The sequence below is a fragment of the Moschus berezovskii genome, chromosome 10, assembly GCF_049115385.1.
Source record: "Moschus berezovskii isolate FMDL1 chromosome 10, NW_MosBer_1.0, whole genome shotgun sequence".
Lineage (NCBI taxonomy): Eukaryota > Metazoa > Chordata > Mammalia > Artiodactyla > Moschidae > Moschus > Moschus berezovskii.
This window is the reverse complement of record NC_142469.1, coordinates 43,915,807-43,932,690: the sequence shown is the minus strand read 5'-3', so window position 1 is coordinate 43,932,690 and position 16,884 is coordinate 43,915,807. Positions and strand designations below refer to the sequence as shown.

Below are 16,884 nucleotides of genomic sequence, written 5' to 3'. Positions count from 1 at the left end.
ATTTTTCCCTGTTACACAGGATTTATCCTACTTCTCAGGCAGGAAGATGAGGAGTTGACATCATACCTACGCTGGGTATTCCTTGTTGTTTGGTGTGTGTGTGTGTGATTATGGTGTAATTAACTACTTAGTAAACCATGCGGGGTATGTTTGCACATTTTATGGAGTCCCTGGCTCTCTGAGGATCCCGGAGTCCTTGTTGTTGGCAGGAAGCCCAGTTTTTCTCCAGGTCGTGGGCCTTCAGTCACTGTGTCTTTATACACAGAAAGAGAGGTGAGCAGTGAGCCCAGGAGAGGTAACAGGTAAATCGGAGACAGGTGACAGATCACAGGGAATAGAAATTGGCCCTAGAATGGGGGCAGGAAGATGGGCCAGACGCTGCATCCACAAGAAGACAAAACCCCAAGAAACACAAAGACCATAGTTGAAAGCTGGGTAAAAAAGCCACAAACCACTGGACACAGAAGGAGATGGGCTGGTGACCACACATGCTGGGGAGGTGAGAATTAGAAGGGAAGGGGCGCACAAATCTGTAATAACTTAAAAAAAAAATCTCGATTTGTTAAATGAATGATTGCCACTAGTGTAACTGTTTTGTCTTAGCCCTAAAAGATTGGGGTTCACTTTAGTCTGTCATGGGGCTGTGGCCGCAGAAAGCGGCTTCTCTTGGGCCCCAGACTGTAGGTGTCCACCTGGGCTCCATCTACAGTATTTCCAAACCTAATCCACCTGGTAGGAGAAACGTGCTGTAACAGAGGTAAGCACCCGGCACTGTGATGAGAAGCTGCAGAGTGAGGGAAGGGGCGGCGGACCTGTTACGATGTGGAGAGAGAATTGGGCAGGGGCAGGCTGTGATGGGGTGGTCAGAGGCCAGACTTATCCCCTGTGTTTGAGGGCCCCGGGAAAACAAGCAAGCCCCAGAGAGAGGGCCTGGGACCGCAAACCCAGAGGAGAGGCTGAGGGTTAAGGCGGGTAACAGTCTAACATCACCACTTTGCTCAAGGCTGGCTCTGATCTCCTGGAGCGGGAAGAACAACAGTTCCTTCAAACAGAAGCTACCCTTGGCCTGCCCCCTCTCAGTCCCGGGAGAAGCGCGTTCCAGGCCACCGCGAAGGTAAATATGAGAAGAGTCGCCTGAAAGCCAACAGGGTATTAAAAGGGATCTGGGAAAGCGAAAGCAGAGTCTGAGAGCTGGAGCACCAGGTCGGGAGCTGGGAGGTGGCGGCGCGGGGCCTTGCTCCAGGAGACAGGAGAGCTTTGTGCGCCGGCCTCGCAGCATCTCCGGCTGCGCGGGGCCGCCGGGGCCATGCGGGCGCCGCTGCTCCCCGCGCTCCTCCTGGCCGCGCTGCCGCAGGTAGGTCCCGGCGCTGCCGCCGCCCCGTCCCGCGGGGGCTGCGGTGGCCCTCACTGCCTCAGGTCAGAAGTCAAAAAGGAAGGGAAGATGGGGGAAGTGGAGGGGTGCGTTCGTTGTGGAAACACCTCCAGACGAGCGGGGAGCCATGCTCTTCTTCTAATCACGCCCTGTTGTAGTTCATTAGCTTCGGGGAAGAGTGGAGAACGTTGCTCCTTTTCGGGGTTGGGCACTCAGTCCTGCTTCTGATATGTTTGAACAGCTCCCAGGTTTTCATAAACTGTATTTTTTTCTTTTTTTCTAACTGGAGTCAGCCGGGAGCTGGCTGCCCTGCGGGCGGGGTGGGTGGCGGTGCCCCTCTGCCGGCGCCAGGCGGGCGGGCTGCACAGAGCTGCTGGAAAAACTGACCCTGACGGCTCTCTTCAGCGAAGCCTGTGCTTGTTTGAGAACACTTCGGAGCAAACACTTAATATTTTTAAAACATTCTTTTTTTTTTTTTTGGTCTTTTCTCAACCCATGTGTTTTTCACTTTTCATGAGACAGAATCAGTCCACAGGATTTTTAAATATTTTGAGCAGCAGACCAAAGGGAAGTTTAATTCAATATGAGCGATTCTTTGCTTTAGCATTTTTTTTTTTATTAAGACGATTGAAACGGGGTGGCTTATTTTATGGATTTATCTACATGGTGGAGGTTTTTGCTAGCTTAGAGGACAGAGCTTTTGAAACCTGGTGTTTTAAAATACAAGGATGTGTGTGTGAGTTAATTTGATTGAAGTAGTTAAGCAGCAGATGTATTTTAGAAAACGGGGGGTTGAAAATTGTCACATATGGAGAGATTTAAGATCTTAAAAGGGTCATAACAAGAATGTCAGTGGTACCATTATGTGGACGGATGGAGAGATGCTTTTCCCCAGTAGGAGTGAGATGGGGCTGTCTATTGCCTAGCCCACTGCGCTTGAGAAAAAAGCCTGCCACTTTTGTAGATTGAGAACGACAGCATATCCCTAAGCAGCAACTATTCCAACAGAGAGAGATGTGCCCAAAATAAAAAAAACAAAAATAAAAAGAGGTTATAGATGAAGCAACAAGAAAATATTATGCTTAATGGCAAAGTTAAGGTCTGAATTTTTGAAGGGTTTGATAGTACCTACCATGTATAGAAAATCTAATATGTACCAAGAACCGTGCTTCACACGTTAATGATTAAGATAATAAAATAACCTTGCAAAGTTAATATTATTGATCCTGTTTTACAGAAGAGGATTGAAGCTCAAACATCAAATAAATGAATGTTATCTAAGATAAGCATAGCTCTGTCAAAACCCTCATTCTCTCTGTTGTATTATTCTGATGATTCTTTTGTTGTCTTAATATTTTGATTTTGAAAACAATCAAAATATCTGAAGAAAAGAGAAAATTACATGTAATTCTTTATATTTACCCACATATTTACCATTTCCAGCACCCTTGATTTCTTCTTATATTTCTAGCATACTATCTGTTGTAATTTTCCTTTCAGGTGGAAGAGCTTCGTTTACTACTTCTTGTGAGGCAGGCATGCTAGCAACAGTTGCTCTCAGTTTTTGTTTATCTGGAAATGTCTTTAACTTCATCTTCATTTTTGAAAGATAGTTCCCCTGGAGATAGAATCCCAGGTTGACGGGGTTCCCCAACCCCCCCCCCCACCGCCCCCCGCTCTCGGCATTGCCTCAGGGTGTCTTGTTCTTATTTTCCTTCTCCTTTTTTTAATATTTTGGTGGTGTTTTAGGGTCACAGCAAATTTGAGAGGAAGGTTTCAGGGATTTCCTGTGTACCACCTGCTGCTGCAGGTGCATAGCCTCCCCGCTCCGGTCCTGACTATCAATGTCTCCCGCAACAGTGGTACATTTGCTACAACTTGTGAACTACATTGTAGTAGTAGTTCTACATGAGCCTAATGAACCTACACTGACACATCATAGCCACTCATTGTCCATTGCTAAACACTGACACATCATAGCCACTCATTGTCCATTGCTTACATTAGCTTTCCCTCTTGGTGTTTTATCTTCTATGGGTTTGGGCAAATGCATGATAATGTATATCCTCTACTATAGTATCATACAGAATATTTTCACTTTGCAAAAAATCCTCCGGTTCCACCTGTTGATCCTTTTCCTCAACTCCTGACAACCATTGATCTTTTTACTGTCTTCATCATTTTACCCTTTCCAGAATGTCATATAGTTGGAATCATACAATATGTAGAATTTTCCGATTGGCTTCTTTCACTTAGTGATATGCCTGTCTTTTCAAGGCTTGATGGCTCATTTCCTTTTAGCACTGAAATATTACTCCATTGTCAGGCTGTGCCACAGTTTAACCAGTTACCTACTGAAGGACATCTTGGTTTCCTTCTTTTGATGAGAAGTCAGATCACGTATTTATTGTTTTTTCTCTTGTATGTCATACTCTCCCTTCCTTAGACTGATTCCACGGTTTTCTCTTTAGCCTTGGTTTTCAACAGTGTTACCTGTATATAGAAATGCTTCAAGACCAGAAAGATAAACGTGTGTCCCCAGGTGGGAAGTTTGGAGAGTGGGCACTTCATCAGAGGAAGCAACATGAGGAAAGACGTGGAGGAGAAGCCGACCTGGTCCCTGTTGTCAAGCGCATGGCATAGGAGGAGCGTGCACTGAGCAGCGCAGCTAGAGAGGAGGGCGGGAATCAGCACACAGAGGGTTTACATACCCTGCTCAGAAGTTTGGACTGTATACGCTTGACGGTAGAGAGCCACTGAAGGGTTTTAACAAGATGAGAAGTAAAATCAGATACGTTTTTGTTTGTTTGTTGGTGGAGATGCTGGGGACCAACAGATATTTTTTAAAGAGATCCTTAAAAAGTGGGAGATTCATTGAAGTGCTTCTTGAGAGAAGGAGACCAGTTAGGAACTTGCTGCAGCAGTACTCAGTAGCAGTGAAAATGAGGGAAGAATGACTAGTTTTAGGGATATGAGGACGGTAAGAAGGATTAGTTGCCAAATGACTGTAGGAGGTGCGGGAGAGGAAGATGACCTGGATGACTCCCAACTTCCTACCTCCAGAGTGTGGAGACACTGTCTTAGGTGGGTGGGCCAATGATGAGTTTGTGATGTGAGTTTTCCTGTAGGAGATGCTAGTGGAGATGTCCAGCAGGCAGTCAGCTATGTGGGTCTGAGCTCAGTGGAGTCGTCCTGGATGGAAATTTATATTTGAAGCTGCATAGGGTTAAAAACGGAGGCAAGAGGGTGGGTGAGAGTGGGGACAGTGAGATCAACCATCCACTAAGGCCATAAAGCACCCATGAGCCTAAATCTAGGTCAATTTTAGGGTTACAGGAGCCTGCAAAGGAGATTGACAAAATAGGTCCAGAGGTAGGGATAGAATTGGGTTGGGGTGACAGGGAGGGGCTGGTGTCATGAAAGCCAAGGGAGAGTGGAGAATTGAGAGTCCAGTGCCTTGGAGACGGGGGTAAGGTGGGGACAGAGAGTTCAGGAGCATGAGTCCAGCTGAGAGTCCACTGAGCCTGGCAAGGGGTCCCTGGTATCCACGGCTGAACCTGGGCAAGAATGAGAAGCAGGCACATACTGTTTCTACCCTTGCTATTTCGACTGCTTTCACATTTTAAATTTCCATTGACCCTCCTCGTCCTCCACAAGCCCAGCACTGTACCCTCAAAGTCTATTCTCACATTGTACATTTAACTCAAATAGTAGCTGAAAGTGTTACTCTGGGGAATTCATATTTCATCAGTGGTAAGAAAAAAAAAGGCTGAAGATTTAATGGCGGAATTTCAAACAGATACTTTAAAATGTAGGGGTTTTGAGTTGGAAAGAGGTTTAGATCTCTGGATGAATCTAACTGCCTTCAGTTCCATCAAATAAAAATTGAGAATTACAGAAACTACTTGCCAGACTCTGTGCTAAGTGCCAGCAGTACAGCAGCAAGTGACCCTCAGGTCCCTGTGGCTGGGCAGCTTTATGGCCAGTGGTGAAGAAAGGCTCCTATTCACAGTTTCAGTACACAGGAAAAAAGGAGCGTGAAGAAGTTACAGAAAGTCTTCAGAAAAGGTCTAACTCAGTGAGGGAGTGGGGGGTGGGTGAAGAAGTTTGTAGGAAGATTGAACAGCCTCAGATATGCAGGGAACCGCAGGCATTTTCATTTGCTGGAAGCTAATAGTCGGACATGACTAAGCAACTGAACTGAACTGAAGGGATGTAAAGAAGTCAAGAGACAGGAGGGCCCTGAATGCTGTGCTCAGGAGCTTGGACCTCCCTGCAGGTCTGTGACCTTCAGGTGTGAGGGAGGAAGGAGATGGAGCAGGTAAGGCTGGGAAACTCAGTGGATGGTGTCACACCATTCGCTAAAATGGGGACCAGCTGAGAGCAGTTGCTTGGGGAGAGAGAGAAAGTGAGGTGCTTGTGGGGCATTAAAGTGGGAGAAATCTTGCAGAAAGGATTGAACTAGTTGTGAGCCCATGGGGAGAGTCTGGGCTGGAGAGGAGACCCAGGTGCAGAGATTCAGTGATCTGTTCAGTATCCAATCTGATTTGTGGCAAGACCCGGCCTAGGGAAGGGAGGTGGGAAGGTTCTGGAAGCTGCCTGCCTGGTTTAAGTCCCTTTTCTTCTATTTACTTGATGTGTGACCTGGAGTATCTTAAGCAGTCTGAGCCCTATAGTCTTCCTTTGTTACATAGAGTGCATCATTTCCTGTTGTTACTGAAACAAATGGCTACAATCTTAGTGGCTCAAACAGTGCAGATTTATTCTTTTGCAGTTCTGGCATCTGCAGTCTAAAATCAGAGCTAAAATCAAAGCAGGGCTGTGTTCCATGTGGGGCATCTAGGGGGAGTCTGTCCTTTGCCTTTTCTAGCTTTCATAAGCTGCCTGCATTCCTTGGTCTGTGACCTCCCTTCAGCAGCGGACGTTCCCTCTGGTTCTAGCATCACATCTCTGATGCACCTGCCTGTCTCTTTCCCTTATAAGGGAGAGCAGATTGGAGGGGAGAATTGGGCAAATGTGTCTGATTTTGTGAAGTTTGCTATGCTTATTGCATGTCTAAGTGGCGATCTGTTAAGTAGGCAGTTTGAGTCTGAGCTCAGTAGAGAAGTCTGGGTGGAGATACGAGATACAATGAGGAATGTTACTTTAGAGCACTTACCCACAGGGAGCTGCAGTGCTCAGAGATGAGAAGAAACCGGCAGAGGAGACTGAGAAGGAGCCATCGGTGAGAAAGGAGGAGGAAGAAAGAGTCATGTGTTGGAAACTGAGTGCAGAAAAGTTTAAGGAAAGACTGATCATGTCAATCGGACTTCCCACGTGGCTCAGTGATAAAGAAAAGTGAAACTGAAGTCGCTCAGTCGTGTCCGACTCTTTGCGACCCAGTGGACTGTAGCCTACCAGGCTCCTCCGTCCGTGGGATTCTCCAGGCAAGAGTACTGGAGTGGGTTGCCGTTTCAAGCTGCCATCAAAGCAGGCGATGCAGGAGATGGCGGATTCAATTGCTGGATTGGGAAGCTCCCCTCGGGAAGCAAATAGCAACCTGCTCCAGTAGTCTTGCCTGGGAAGTTGTGTGGACCCATGGACAGAGGAGCCTGGTGGGCCACGTCCATGGGGTCACAGAGTCTGACACGACTGAGCATGCATGCGTGATCATGTCAGATACTGATAGATATTATTATTACAACTTACCATGCTGTATTCTAGTATTAATAATTTGGGTGAACTCTATTTCTAGAAAACCTCTGAAATCGGTTTGAGGAACTGTTTCTAACACCACCTTATTGTCCAATGAAGTTCTGCTGCAGGGCCCAGGGCACTGGGTTGTCAGACACAGCAGTCGAAGGAAGTCCTGGAGAGGTGGCAGAAGTGCACCATCGTAAGCAGTTTTGTCACTGGCCTTGTCAGTGTCCCCGTCGGAAGCCCAGCTGCCCTCCTGGAGTGAGCCTGGTGAGAGATGGCTGCGGATGCTGTAAAATCTGTGCCAGACAGCCAGGGGACACCTGCAATGAAGCTGACCTCTGTGACCCCCACAAAGGGCTATACTGTGACTACTCAGCAGACAGGCCTAGGTACGAGACCGGAGTGTGTGCATGTAAGTGTTTCCTTCTGGACTGGCTGGAAAGTGTTGAGTCTAGACAGGACTTTTTTCTGTGGTTTTTATGTTGGAATAAGCATCTTCATTTGACTAAATCTGAGGTGGGTATAGTTTTCATGCCCCAGTGATACTGGCCTTGTCGTATTGAACACATCTGAACTGAGCAGATGTTATACACGGTCAGAAACCTGTTGTTTTTATTGCATTGAAATGATCTTGAAGTTCTCAGGTAATTGCTTTTAGTGATAAAAAATAGGAGAAATTCTGTAAACAGTCTGACTTATTAAAGTGCAAAAAAGGACAGTTTTTGTTATCCTATCAAATGCAATCTGAATTCAGCCTTTCGTGTACCCGAAAAATATTCTTTCTTAAAATGTGAGGATGTCTCTCTAGTATTCAGACATACTGCTTTAATAACTAACCATCAAGTTACTGTATTTTTTACTGAAGCAGATTTGTAAGAAAGAGGGCAGGGCACCCCAAATCTCAATTGGGCCCTGAGCTTTATGAGGGTATTAGCTCTGGAGACTGCTCGTGCGTGTGTGCTCAGTTGCTTCAGTCATGTCTGACTCTTTGCGACCTTATAGATTGTAGCTTGCCAGGCTCCTCTGTCCACTGGGATTCTCCAGGCAAGAATACTGGAGTGGGTTGTCATGCTGTCCTCCAGAGGACCTTCCTGACCCAGGGATCAAACCCGTGTTTCTTATGTCTCCTGCATTGGCAGGTGGATTCTTAACCATTAACGCCACTTGGGGAGACTGCTCGAGACCATCTAAACCTATGCCTTGACAATAATCCAGGATGCCAGTTTATTTAGGAACAAATAGTAACATTTCTAAGGGAAGGGGAAACATTCATGTCAATGAATATTCATGAGTGGTTAAGTTACTCTGTAGAGCGGTCTAAGGGGGAAGACTAATTTCAGCAGAAGTTAGGCTGTGAGTGTGGAGTGAGACCACATCTCTCAAGCTGGGGTGAATGTGTGGAATCGTTCAAGTTCAGCAGCCTGATGCCTCTGTCAGTAGTTTATTACATTGATTAGCTCTGGGTTCAGATTCTGAACTCTGTCTGTGGAGTGTGGCTCAGTTATATCATATGTACTTTCTTTCTTATAGAGTTCTTAGGAAGGTCAAATGAAATGATGACACAAAACCCAAAATATCTGGTATCACAATATCTGGTATGTAGTAAATTCTCAAAAATGTAATTTCATGTACAGTATGATGAGTATCGTAACAGAGCACAGCCATGAGAATGGGGGTGGGATGATCTATAACTGGGGTCACAAACTGTGACTCTGGGACCAAATCTGTCCACAGACTGTTTCTGTAAATGATGTCTCATCAGAGAACCACCATGCCAGTTCAGTTACATATAATCTGTGGCTGCTTTACAATAGCAGCGTCTAATAGTTGCAACAGAGACCAAATAGTCTATAAAGGCTATATAACTTTGCAGAGACTGTGCTGATTCATCATACAGAACAATGGTTTTCAAGTTTTTTTTTCGTCTGAGGATCTCTTAAGTCTTATAAATTAATAAGGACCCAAAGAGGTTCTGTTTATGAATTATTTCTTGGCATTTAATGGATTAGAAATTACTAATTCATTTGAAATAAAATAACCTGCCCATTGCAAATAAATAGAAATATTATTTCCGCAAGTACTTTAAAAACAAAGAAAAATTTAGAGACGAGTGAAAGTGGAATTGTTTTACATTTTTGCAAATCTCTCTAATGTCTAGCTTAATAGAAGATAGATTCTTACATCTGCTTCTGCATTCAATATATTGCTATATGTTGTTTTAGATTGGAATATATGAAGGGAGTCCAGCCTCACACAGATACATTGTTGGAAAAGGAAGGTTTTAACTTTTCAAATAATTATATTTTTTCATATTATAACTTAAGTGGAGTTTCTAAAAATTAGCTGCATCACTGCTAATTATGTGGACTCTGAAACCACGTCAATGAACTTATCAAACTCTGTGACATTAAAATACATTGGTTTAGTCAAAGACCCACTTGGAACAGGGCTTTTCTTTATGCATAATTTTATAACAATAGCATATACTGGTTATTTGGAAAATACCAGTTTGGAACAATGAGTTATGTAGATTTTTTTCTTTTTAAAATCTCATTATTTAGTACCAAACTCATCAGAAAAGCCTTCATCTTGGGTAGCTATAAAGATCTCAGTGGTCGACACAAGTTTTCCAACATTCTAATTTTTGCTCGAAAGCCTTAAATTCTGTCACTGGCAACAAGTACTGTCAGTTGTTTTCCTTGAAGTGATAGGCTCACCTTTTAAGAAAATCTCTGCCCACGTCTGAATATACATGATTTATCGGTCAGTCACTTCTTCAGGGGAAATTACCAGTAAAAAAGTGGCTAGTTAGGCCCACAACTGAAACCATAACATAGGTGCTTTTCCTCGAGATAACTATCATGCGTTGGTACAGTATTTACAGAAAGCCCTATGCATACTTCCTGTTTTGTCACATGGAATATTAAAAGGATATATTTGATCATTAAGATTTAATAAAATCTGTGTTGTTAAGGACATTCTTAGTAAAACTAAGAACTCTTTTTTAAAAAAGTACACTTATGTACAAATGCATGACAAGGAAAAATCCAATGGCTGATATGTACAGTCTGATTCATTCTAAGTTGCCAGCAGCCAGTTTAGCCACCACTCCTTTTGCACATTCGGTGCAAGTATCAACTGAGTGAAGAAAGTTGGTCACATCTTAGTACTCTGAAAAAGTTTTGACCTTCCAGTTCTGCGAAAGGGCCTCAGGTATTGCCAAGGGGCCCATGGGACCACACTTTGTGAGAACCGCTGATCCAGGTCAAGAATACCCCTCAGAGGAAGTGAAAGTTTTCTTCCAGTTCTCTTAAAAACAAAATGTTACCGTGCAGTATTGTAAACAGATTATGATTTCTTCATCCATTCACTTACCCCAACTTTCTAAGACTATATCCCAGCCTATTATTGGACATCTGGGGATATGTGTCTCACCAGCCATCAGCTCAGCTCTGAGGTTTCCAGTCATCTCAGTGCTGTATTACGGGGGTTTCCAGATGGCATTAGTGGTAAAGAACTGGCCTGCCAATGCAGGAGATGTAAAAGAGGCATGTTTGATCCTGGGTTGGGAAGATCCCTTGGAAAAGGAAATGGCAACCCATTCCAGTATTCTTGCCTGGGAAATCCCATGGACAGAGGGGCCTGGTGGGCTACAGTCCATGGGGTTGCAGAATCGGACACCACTGAAGTGACTTAGCATGCAGCATGCACACAGTGCTATATTCATAGAGTGTTTTTTTTTTTTTTAATTTACTGCAGAACAGGGTCTGAATTTTGAAGGTAATCACTCGGGGCAGATTATCTCCAAGTCTAATGAAAATGTCTCATGTTCACTTTTTACAGATGCTCTGTGAAGGAGGTTCCAGATGGGACCAAGGAAATTGAGAACTACATAAAGGAGAGAGCAGTTTGCTCTAGGGTTTACAGCTGGAGGTCTAGAATAGCAGTTACGGTTCTTTGGTGATTTTTGTTCTTTTCTCCCTTCAGATCTCATCGCTGTGGGATGTGAGTTCAATGGGGTGCATTATCAAAATGGCCAGGCATTTCAGCCCAGTCCCATGTTCAGCTGCCTGTGTGTCAGCGGGGCCATCGGATGCACACCTCTGTTCATACCAAAGCTGGCCGACAGGCACTGCTCTGGGGCTAAAGGTGGAGAGAAGACTGATCAGTCAAAATGTGGTCTCGGGTCATCACAGAAACAGCTCTCAACAAGCTACAAAACAATGCCAGGTACTTGTTATGTAGAACTATTTCTCACGCACGACTTTGCCTGGCTTTCTTTCATGTTCTTTTCATGTACCAAGGGACTCAGGACGCACTTACTGATTGGTGGTCAGTGTGATTTAGTTTGAGTGTGCCATTGTACTTGGTCTTTGCCTCAGGCAGGTATGCTTTAAGTATCTGAAAAGGGAATTTTTTAGTGTTTTAGATTTTTTTCCTTTTTTTTTGGTCATGTGGCTTTGCAGGAAGGATCTCAGTTCCCCAACCAGGAATTGAACCCAGGCCATGGCAGTGAGAGTACTGAATCTTAACCACTAGAGAACTCCCAAACTATTCGTTTTCTACTAGATCAGGAAACTCTTCTAAATTACTACCTCTACTTATTTCCATTTAACCTCTCAGGGCTTTCCAGATTTCGCTAGTGGTAAAGAACTGGCCTGCAGGAGATGTTAAGAGACATGGGTTCAGTCCCTGGGTCAGGAAGATCCCCTGGTGGAGGGCATCACAACTCACTCCAGTATTCTTGCCTGGAGAATCCCACAGACAGAGGAGCCTGGCAGGCTATAGTCCATATGGTCACAAAGAGTCAGACACAACTGAAGTGACTTAGCATGCACGTGCATAGAAAAACTGACCAAATATTGTTGACATGTACCCTAACTTGGAAAAACTTTTATTTGTATTATTATGGGCAAGAAGCATGAACTATTCAGTTTCAATAATTTCCAAAGGCAACTTTTCCGTATGGTAAAAGCAGAAATGAAAGGCTACTGATTAAAAATATTAGAGGGTATGTGTTGAATTTGTAAATATTTCTAAAAATAGATAAAATCACCCTTTCCTTCACTCTCAAAGTGAAGCTTAACAATTACCAGCCTCTCTAAATAAATGTGCACACAGGCATCTTTAAGTAGGTTACCCAGGTATGTGAGTAGTCAGACAATATAATGAGATTCTGTATTACTCAGCTGGAGCACCTGGCCATTTATAGCTGGTGTCTCTGTATTCATGACCCTTCTATTTGTCTGCTCTGAGTTAGCACGTCATTTAGGTGCTGGGGTTTTTTGGGTGACAGGGTTTTCAAAATTGCCAGCAGCTGAAGCACAGGACTCAAAAGGGAGCAATACTCATGCCTGGTTATTATTCACATCCATGTTTTCATCCAGAAATCAAGACTGGCTTTTTCTTGAAATTTAAAGCTTAGTAAATGAAAGGTGCCATGGAAATATGGAGTATTTATATATGCTGCTGCTGCTAAGTCGCTTCAGTTGTGTCCGACTCTGTGTGACTCCATAGATGGCAGCCCACCAGGCTCGCCGTCCCTGGGATTCTCCAGGCAAGAACACTGGAGTGGGGTGCCATTTCCTTCTCCAATGTGTGAAAGTGAAAAGTGAAAGTGAAGTCGCTCAGTCGTGTCTGACTAGTAGCAACCCCATGGACTGCTAAAGACTCCTAAATTCACTTGTGTTATGGGAATAATTAATAAAAGCAACCATAATCAGCGAAATAAGTTTTAGATCTTTAAAACCTGATCCTTAGAGGGGGAACATCCTCTGGGATTCCAATTATGACCGTTAATTCAAAAAAATTTAACAGGCTATGGCAAATCGGCATTTACCACATGTGGCTTTCCAGCTAACAGCACAATACTACTAATACTCTAAAACTTTTTAAAATTATAAGCCAAATTCTTTTTTTCCAAATGGACAAGATCAGTTGATTTTCTGCATTGAATCTGCGTGGCTTAAGTTCTTAGGACCCATGTGTGAACCTCCTGATGAGACCACCTTAGAAAAGCAGCTGTCCCCAGGTAAAGGCCTTTGGATCAAAGTGAAGCTGGTCTCATTTGTGAAGTCAGACTGGCTTCAGTGGATTCACTTGGAACCTGGTGGAGGACACGTCAGATGGTCATTCTTGGTGGTTAGTGCTTTGCTACAAAAAATTAGACTCTCTTAAGTGCTCCATTTATTAATATACAGACCTAGATTTGTTTCAGAGGAAGTATACGTTCAGTTTAATGTCTCTTGCTTACCTTTAAAACTGTACTTGTGGGCTCAAACAAGTTTGGCTTTTAAAATGAAGCACAAGGACAGATACTTTAAGATATATTTGTCTAGTAACTTAGTTAATTCCACAGTCTATGGTTGGAATCTAGCTTTTGCTTAGACAGCAGGAAGCATGCAATGACTTAATGCCTCTATGCTTTACTCACTGTTCATCAGACACTAAACTTTTACAATTTCTTCTAGTTTTCTTGCCCTTAAATGAATACTAAGCAAATTTCCTGAACTGCAGCTCTTGGCTTAACTCTGAGGATTATTGGTAATACGGTCATCTAAACTACCTTTATTTATTGCAGATGTGTGCCAAGCTTTTAACCTGCTTCCTGCACTGATGTCTTTAAACTGTTGCCTGCCTTCCAGGTATCTCCATTTTTCTGCTTCCTCTCCCTTAGTTCTACGTGCAGTTGCAAGATCCTACTGTAATAAAACTGACAACAGTATCAAAGTATCATTGTATTCAAAGACAGCACATTCTTCCAAGTGACTGCTATTTCCTATCAAGAAGGCATGGGGAGCAGTCCTTTTTAAATTGACATTTTGAAGTAATGTAGCCAAAAAAAAAAATAATAAAGCAATGTAGCCAGAATTTTGCTGTGTTCAATTGCAGACTCAAATCTCTACCTTACTTCTGAAGCACCCACTTTAGGATGTATATTAACCTGAAGGAACTGCTTTCCATTCATTCTGAAGTGGCATGAAATGTCTAGACAATGGAAGGGTTGGGCCTGATACCACAGGGAATCTAACAGTTAAACTGAATAAAATAGATGGCACGTTTTTCATGACTTAGTATATGATTAGTGTAGAGAATCTTCTAAAAGACTAGATTTTTAAGTGGTGAAAAAAATAACTGGTCTCATTGATAGTTGAATTCTCAGATTTAACTTCTGTGTTTTAGATTTTAATGTAACCATGAAATTTAATAATAAGACCACATTGTCTGATTAATATCCTGAATTCCCTAATCCTACTCATGTTTGTTTCAACATCTGTTGAAAATAACATCAAGCATAAGCCAAGAACTGGAGAAAAGGTGGCTGTCCATCAAAGCATAAGCTTGTTTAGTACTCAGGGGATGGGCTAAGCAGACAGAAGTAAATGGGTATTTTACTCAGTCTCTCAAAGATAATGCATTTTTATTCCTCAGGTACTGGACTATAATATTTGGTCAAAAGATAATTTGGGGAGTAGGGAAAATAATTAATTAGACCATAAGCTTATTTTATTCAGAGTTATATTATGTAAAGTTCAGATCTGTAAACTATTAGCTTAAAAATCAGGATTAAAAATTATCTGCATGAGTACATACATATTTAAGCACATGTACTCCCCTTCCTCTATTTTAGCATATAGGAATCTCCCCCTTATTTGGAAAAGAAAATGTCTTGTGCAAGCAACAAAGTGGACCCCTTGCTCCAGAACATGTGGGATGGGAATATCTAACAGGGTGACCAATGAAAACAGCAACTGTGAAATGAGAAAAGAGAAACGACTGTGCTACATTCAGCCTTGTGACAATAATCTATCAAAGACGGTAAAGGTAAAGTTTAATTATATTTAACTTCATTATAACTCAATAGTGAGATTCCTGAAAAGTGTGAGTATGTGTGTGTTCTGGAGGTGTTTGTTAATAAAACCACTTCATGAAACTCTTAAACTATCTTGAAGGAAAGCAAATATTAACTAGCTGCACTTTGTGGGAAAAATTTTCATCAATCAGAGAGAAAATGTTAACCTGTGGATTCTAGAATATTCTAACAACATAATAGTTGGGTCTCGATCAGTCTGATTTGTTGTGGTACCCCACCATGTATATTGTTTAGGAGATCTTTTTCAGATTCTTTTTCCTCTATTAATTTTATGTAGTGGAATCAGAGCCATCAATAAGATTTTGGTTGCTACTCTGTAATTATGAAAATAAACATATGAACAGCAGAGCAGTTCTGATCTTAAGTTATATATTACCAGCTTGGAGAGGGAACCACACCATTTCCAGAATGCTTTGCTTAGTTACTGCTTCCCAAAGGACTGTAATGTCATAATACACACCCTACGGTTGCTTGGTATAACTAGAGCAGGTCCTATTTCTAGAACTAAGCAAGATGACTGTCTCGAGACTAATTTTTAGAAATGCTACAAAACCAGTCTTATCCCCAAATTATTCCCTATCAGAAAGCTGACAGTCTCAAAGGGATTAAGATGTTTATTCATCTATCCATTTACTTAAACTGTGTTGGCTAATTCGCTAAGTCTTGGCCCTTGACAGTAAACAAAACAGATTTTCATTTATTGTGGAACTAAGTGAAAGGCAGACAAGAGAAAAACATTGGGGAGTGGATGGAGGATGCACAGGGAGGACTTTCAAAGTCCTCTTGTGGGAGGGGATTTTAAAGATCGAAAAGGGCTGGACATGACTGAATGAAACTATTAATGCCCTATTAATATTAATAAAATGCAACTATTAATGCCCTAAATGCAACTATTTTCTGTGTGTTTGTATAATAGTCTATATTCTATGAAGTATCACTTTTCTGAACTATTATAATCAAGTTTAAAGAGTGACTACTTAATGTTATATATCTTTTCAGATTCCCAAAGGAAAAATGTGCCAACCTACTTTCCAACCTGTCAAAGCTGAAAAATTTGTCTTTTCTGGATGCTCAAGCACTCAGAGTTATAGACCCACTTTCTGTGGAATATGCTTGGATAAGAGATGCTGTGTGCCTAATAAGTCTAAAATGATTACCATTCAATTTGATTGCCCAAATGAAGGGTCATTTAAATGGAAGATGCTGTGGATTACATCTTGTGTATGTCAGAGAAACTGCAGAGATCCAGGAGATATATTTTCTGAGCTCAAGATTCTATAAAATGAAGCACAAAGAGGAAAAGTTAAGGTTAATCATGTCATTACTTAAAATGGTTTTAAGAGGGTGGTTTTATTAGTTTAAAACAGTAAGAATGCCTGGATGTTCTCAGATAACTATATTTAAGGCATTAGAAACTTTAAAACAGGTTCTCCTAAAAATATATGTAAAATATGAAAACCTTAAAATTGAGTTCTTAAAATGTATAATTATGTAATAGTTGGTTCCGTCTACATATTCCATGAAATGAAAAATTACACAATTTACAAGAGAACATTTTATTCTATAAGATTTTCTATATTAAATCTTAAACAGGAGTAAGATTAAGCTGTAAATATATTTATTATTTCCATTTCCCTGTCCTGAGTATCAATTAAGATTTCTTTTGGAAGGAAAAAATGGAACTTCTTCGACTACTGTTGAAAGTTATCTAAGTTTTTATACCAAACTATAAAAAATTTGATTTCCAAGGTAAAGACCAAGAGCAGTATACTTACTTTGCAAAGGAAATAAATTAAAAAAGTAACACTAAAGCACACAAGATTTTTTTTGGCTTGAAAATAAATTTTCTCAAAATTACTTCCTTAAATGGTAAGTCCATCGTGAATTTGAAATATATAATAAATTAATGCTGAAGACTAAAACTGGAACACTTTCACTAAACTATTACATTTACTGCAAA

At 41.8% G+C, this 16,884-nt stretch overlaps 1 protein-coding gene across 1 annotated transcript; it reads left to right on the top strand.

Moving 5' to 3' along the window:
* Positions 1-1,177: 1,177 nt before the first annotated feature.
* Positions 1,178-16,261, top strand: CCN6 (cellular communication network factor 6). The gene is made up of 5 exons (XM_088840607.1): positions 1,178-1,354; positions 7,166-7,463; positions 11,039-11,281; positions 14,682-14,875; positions 15,924-16,261. The coding sequence occupies exons 1-5, from the start codon at positions 1,307-1,309 to the stop codon at positions 16,203-16,205; spliced, it is 1,065 nt and encodes a 354-aa protein (XP_088696733.1). The 5' UTR covers positions 1,178-1,306; the 3' UTR covers positions 16,206-16,261.
* The last annotated feature ends 623 nt before the right edge of the window (positions 16,262-16,884 follow it).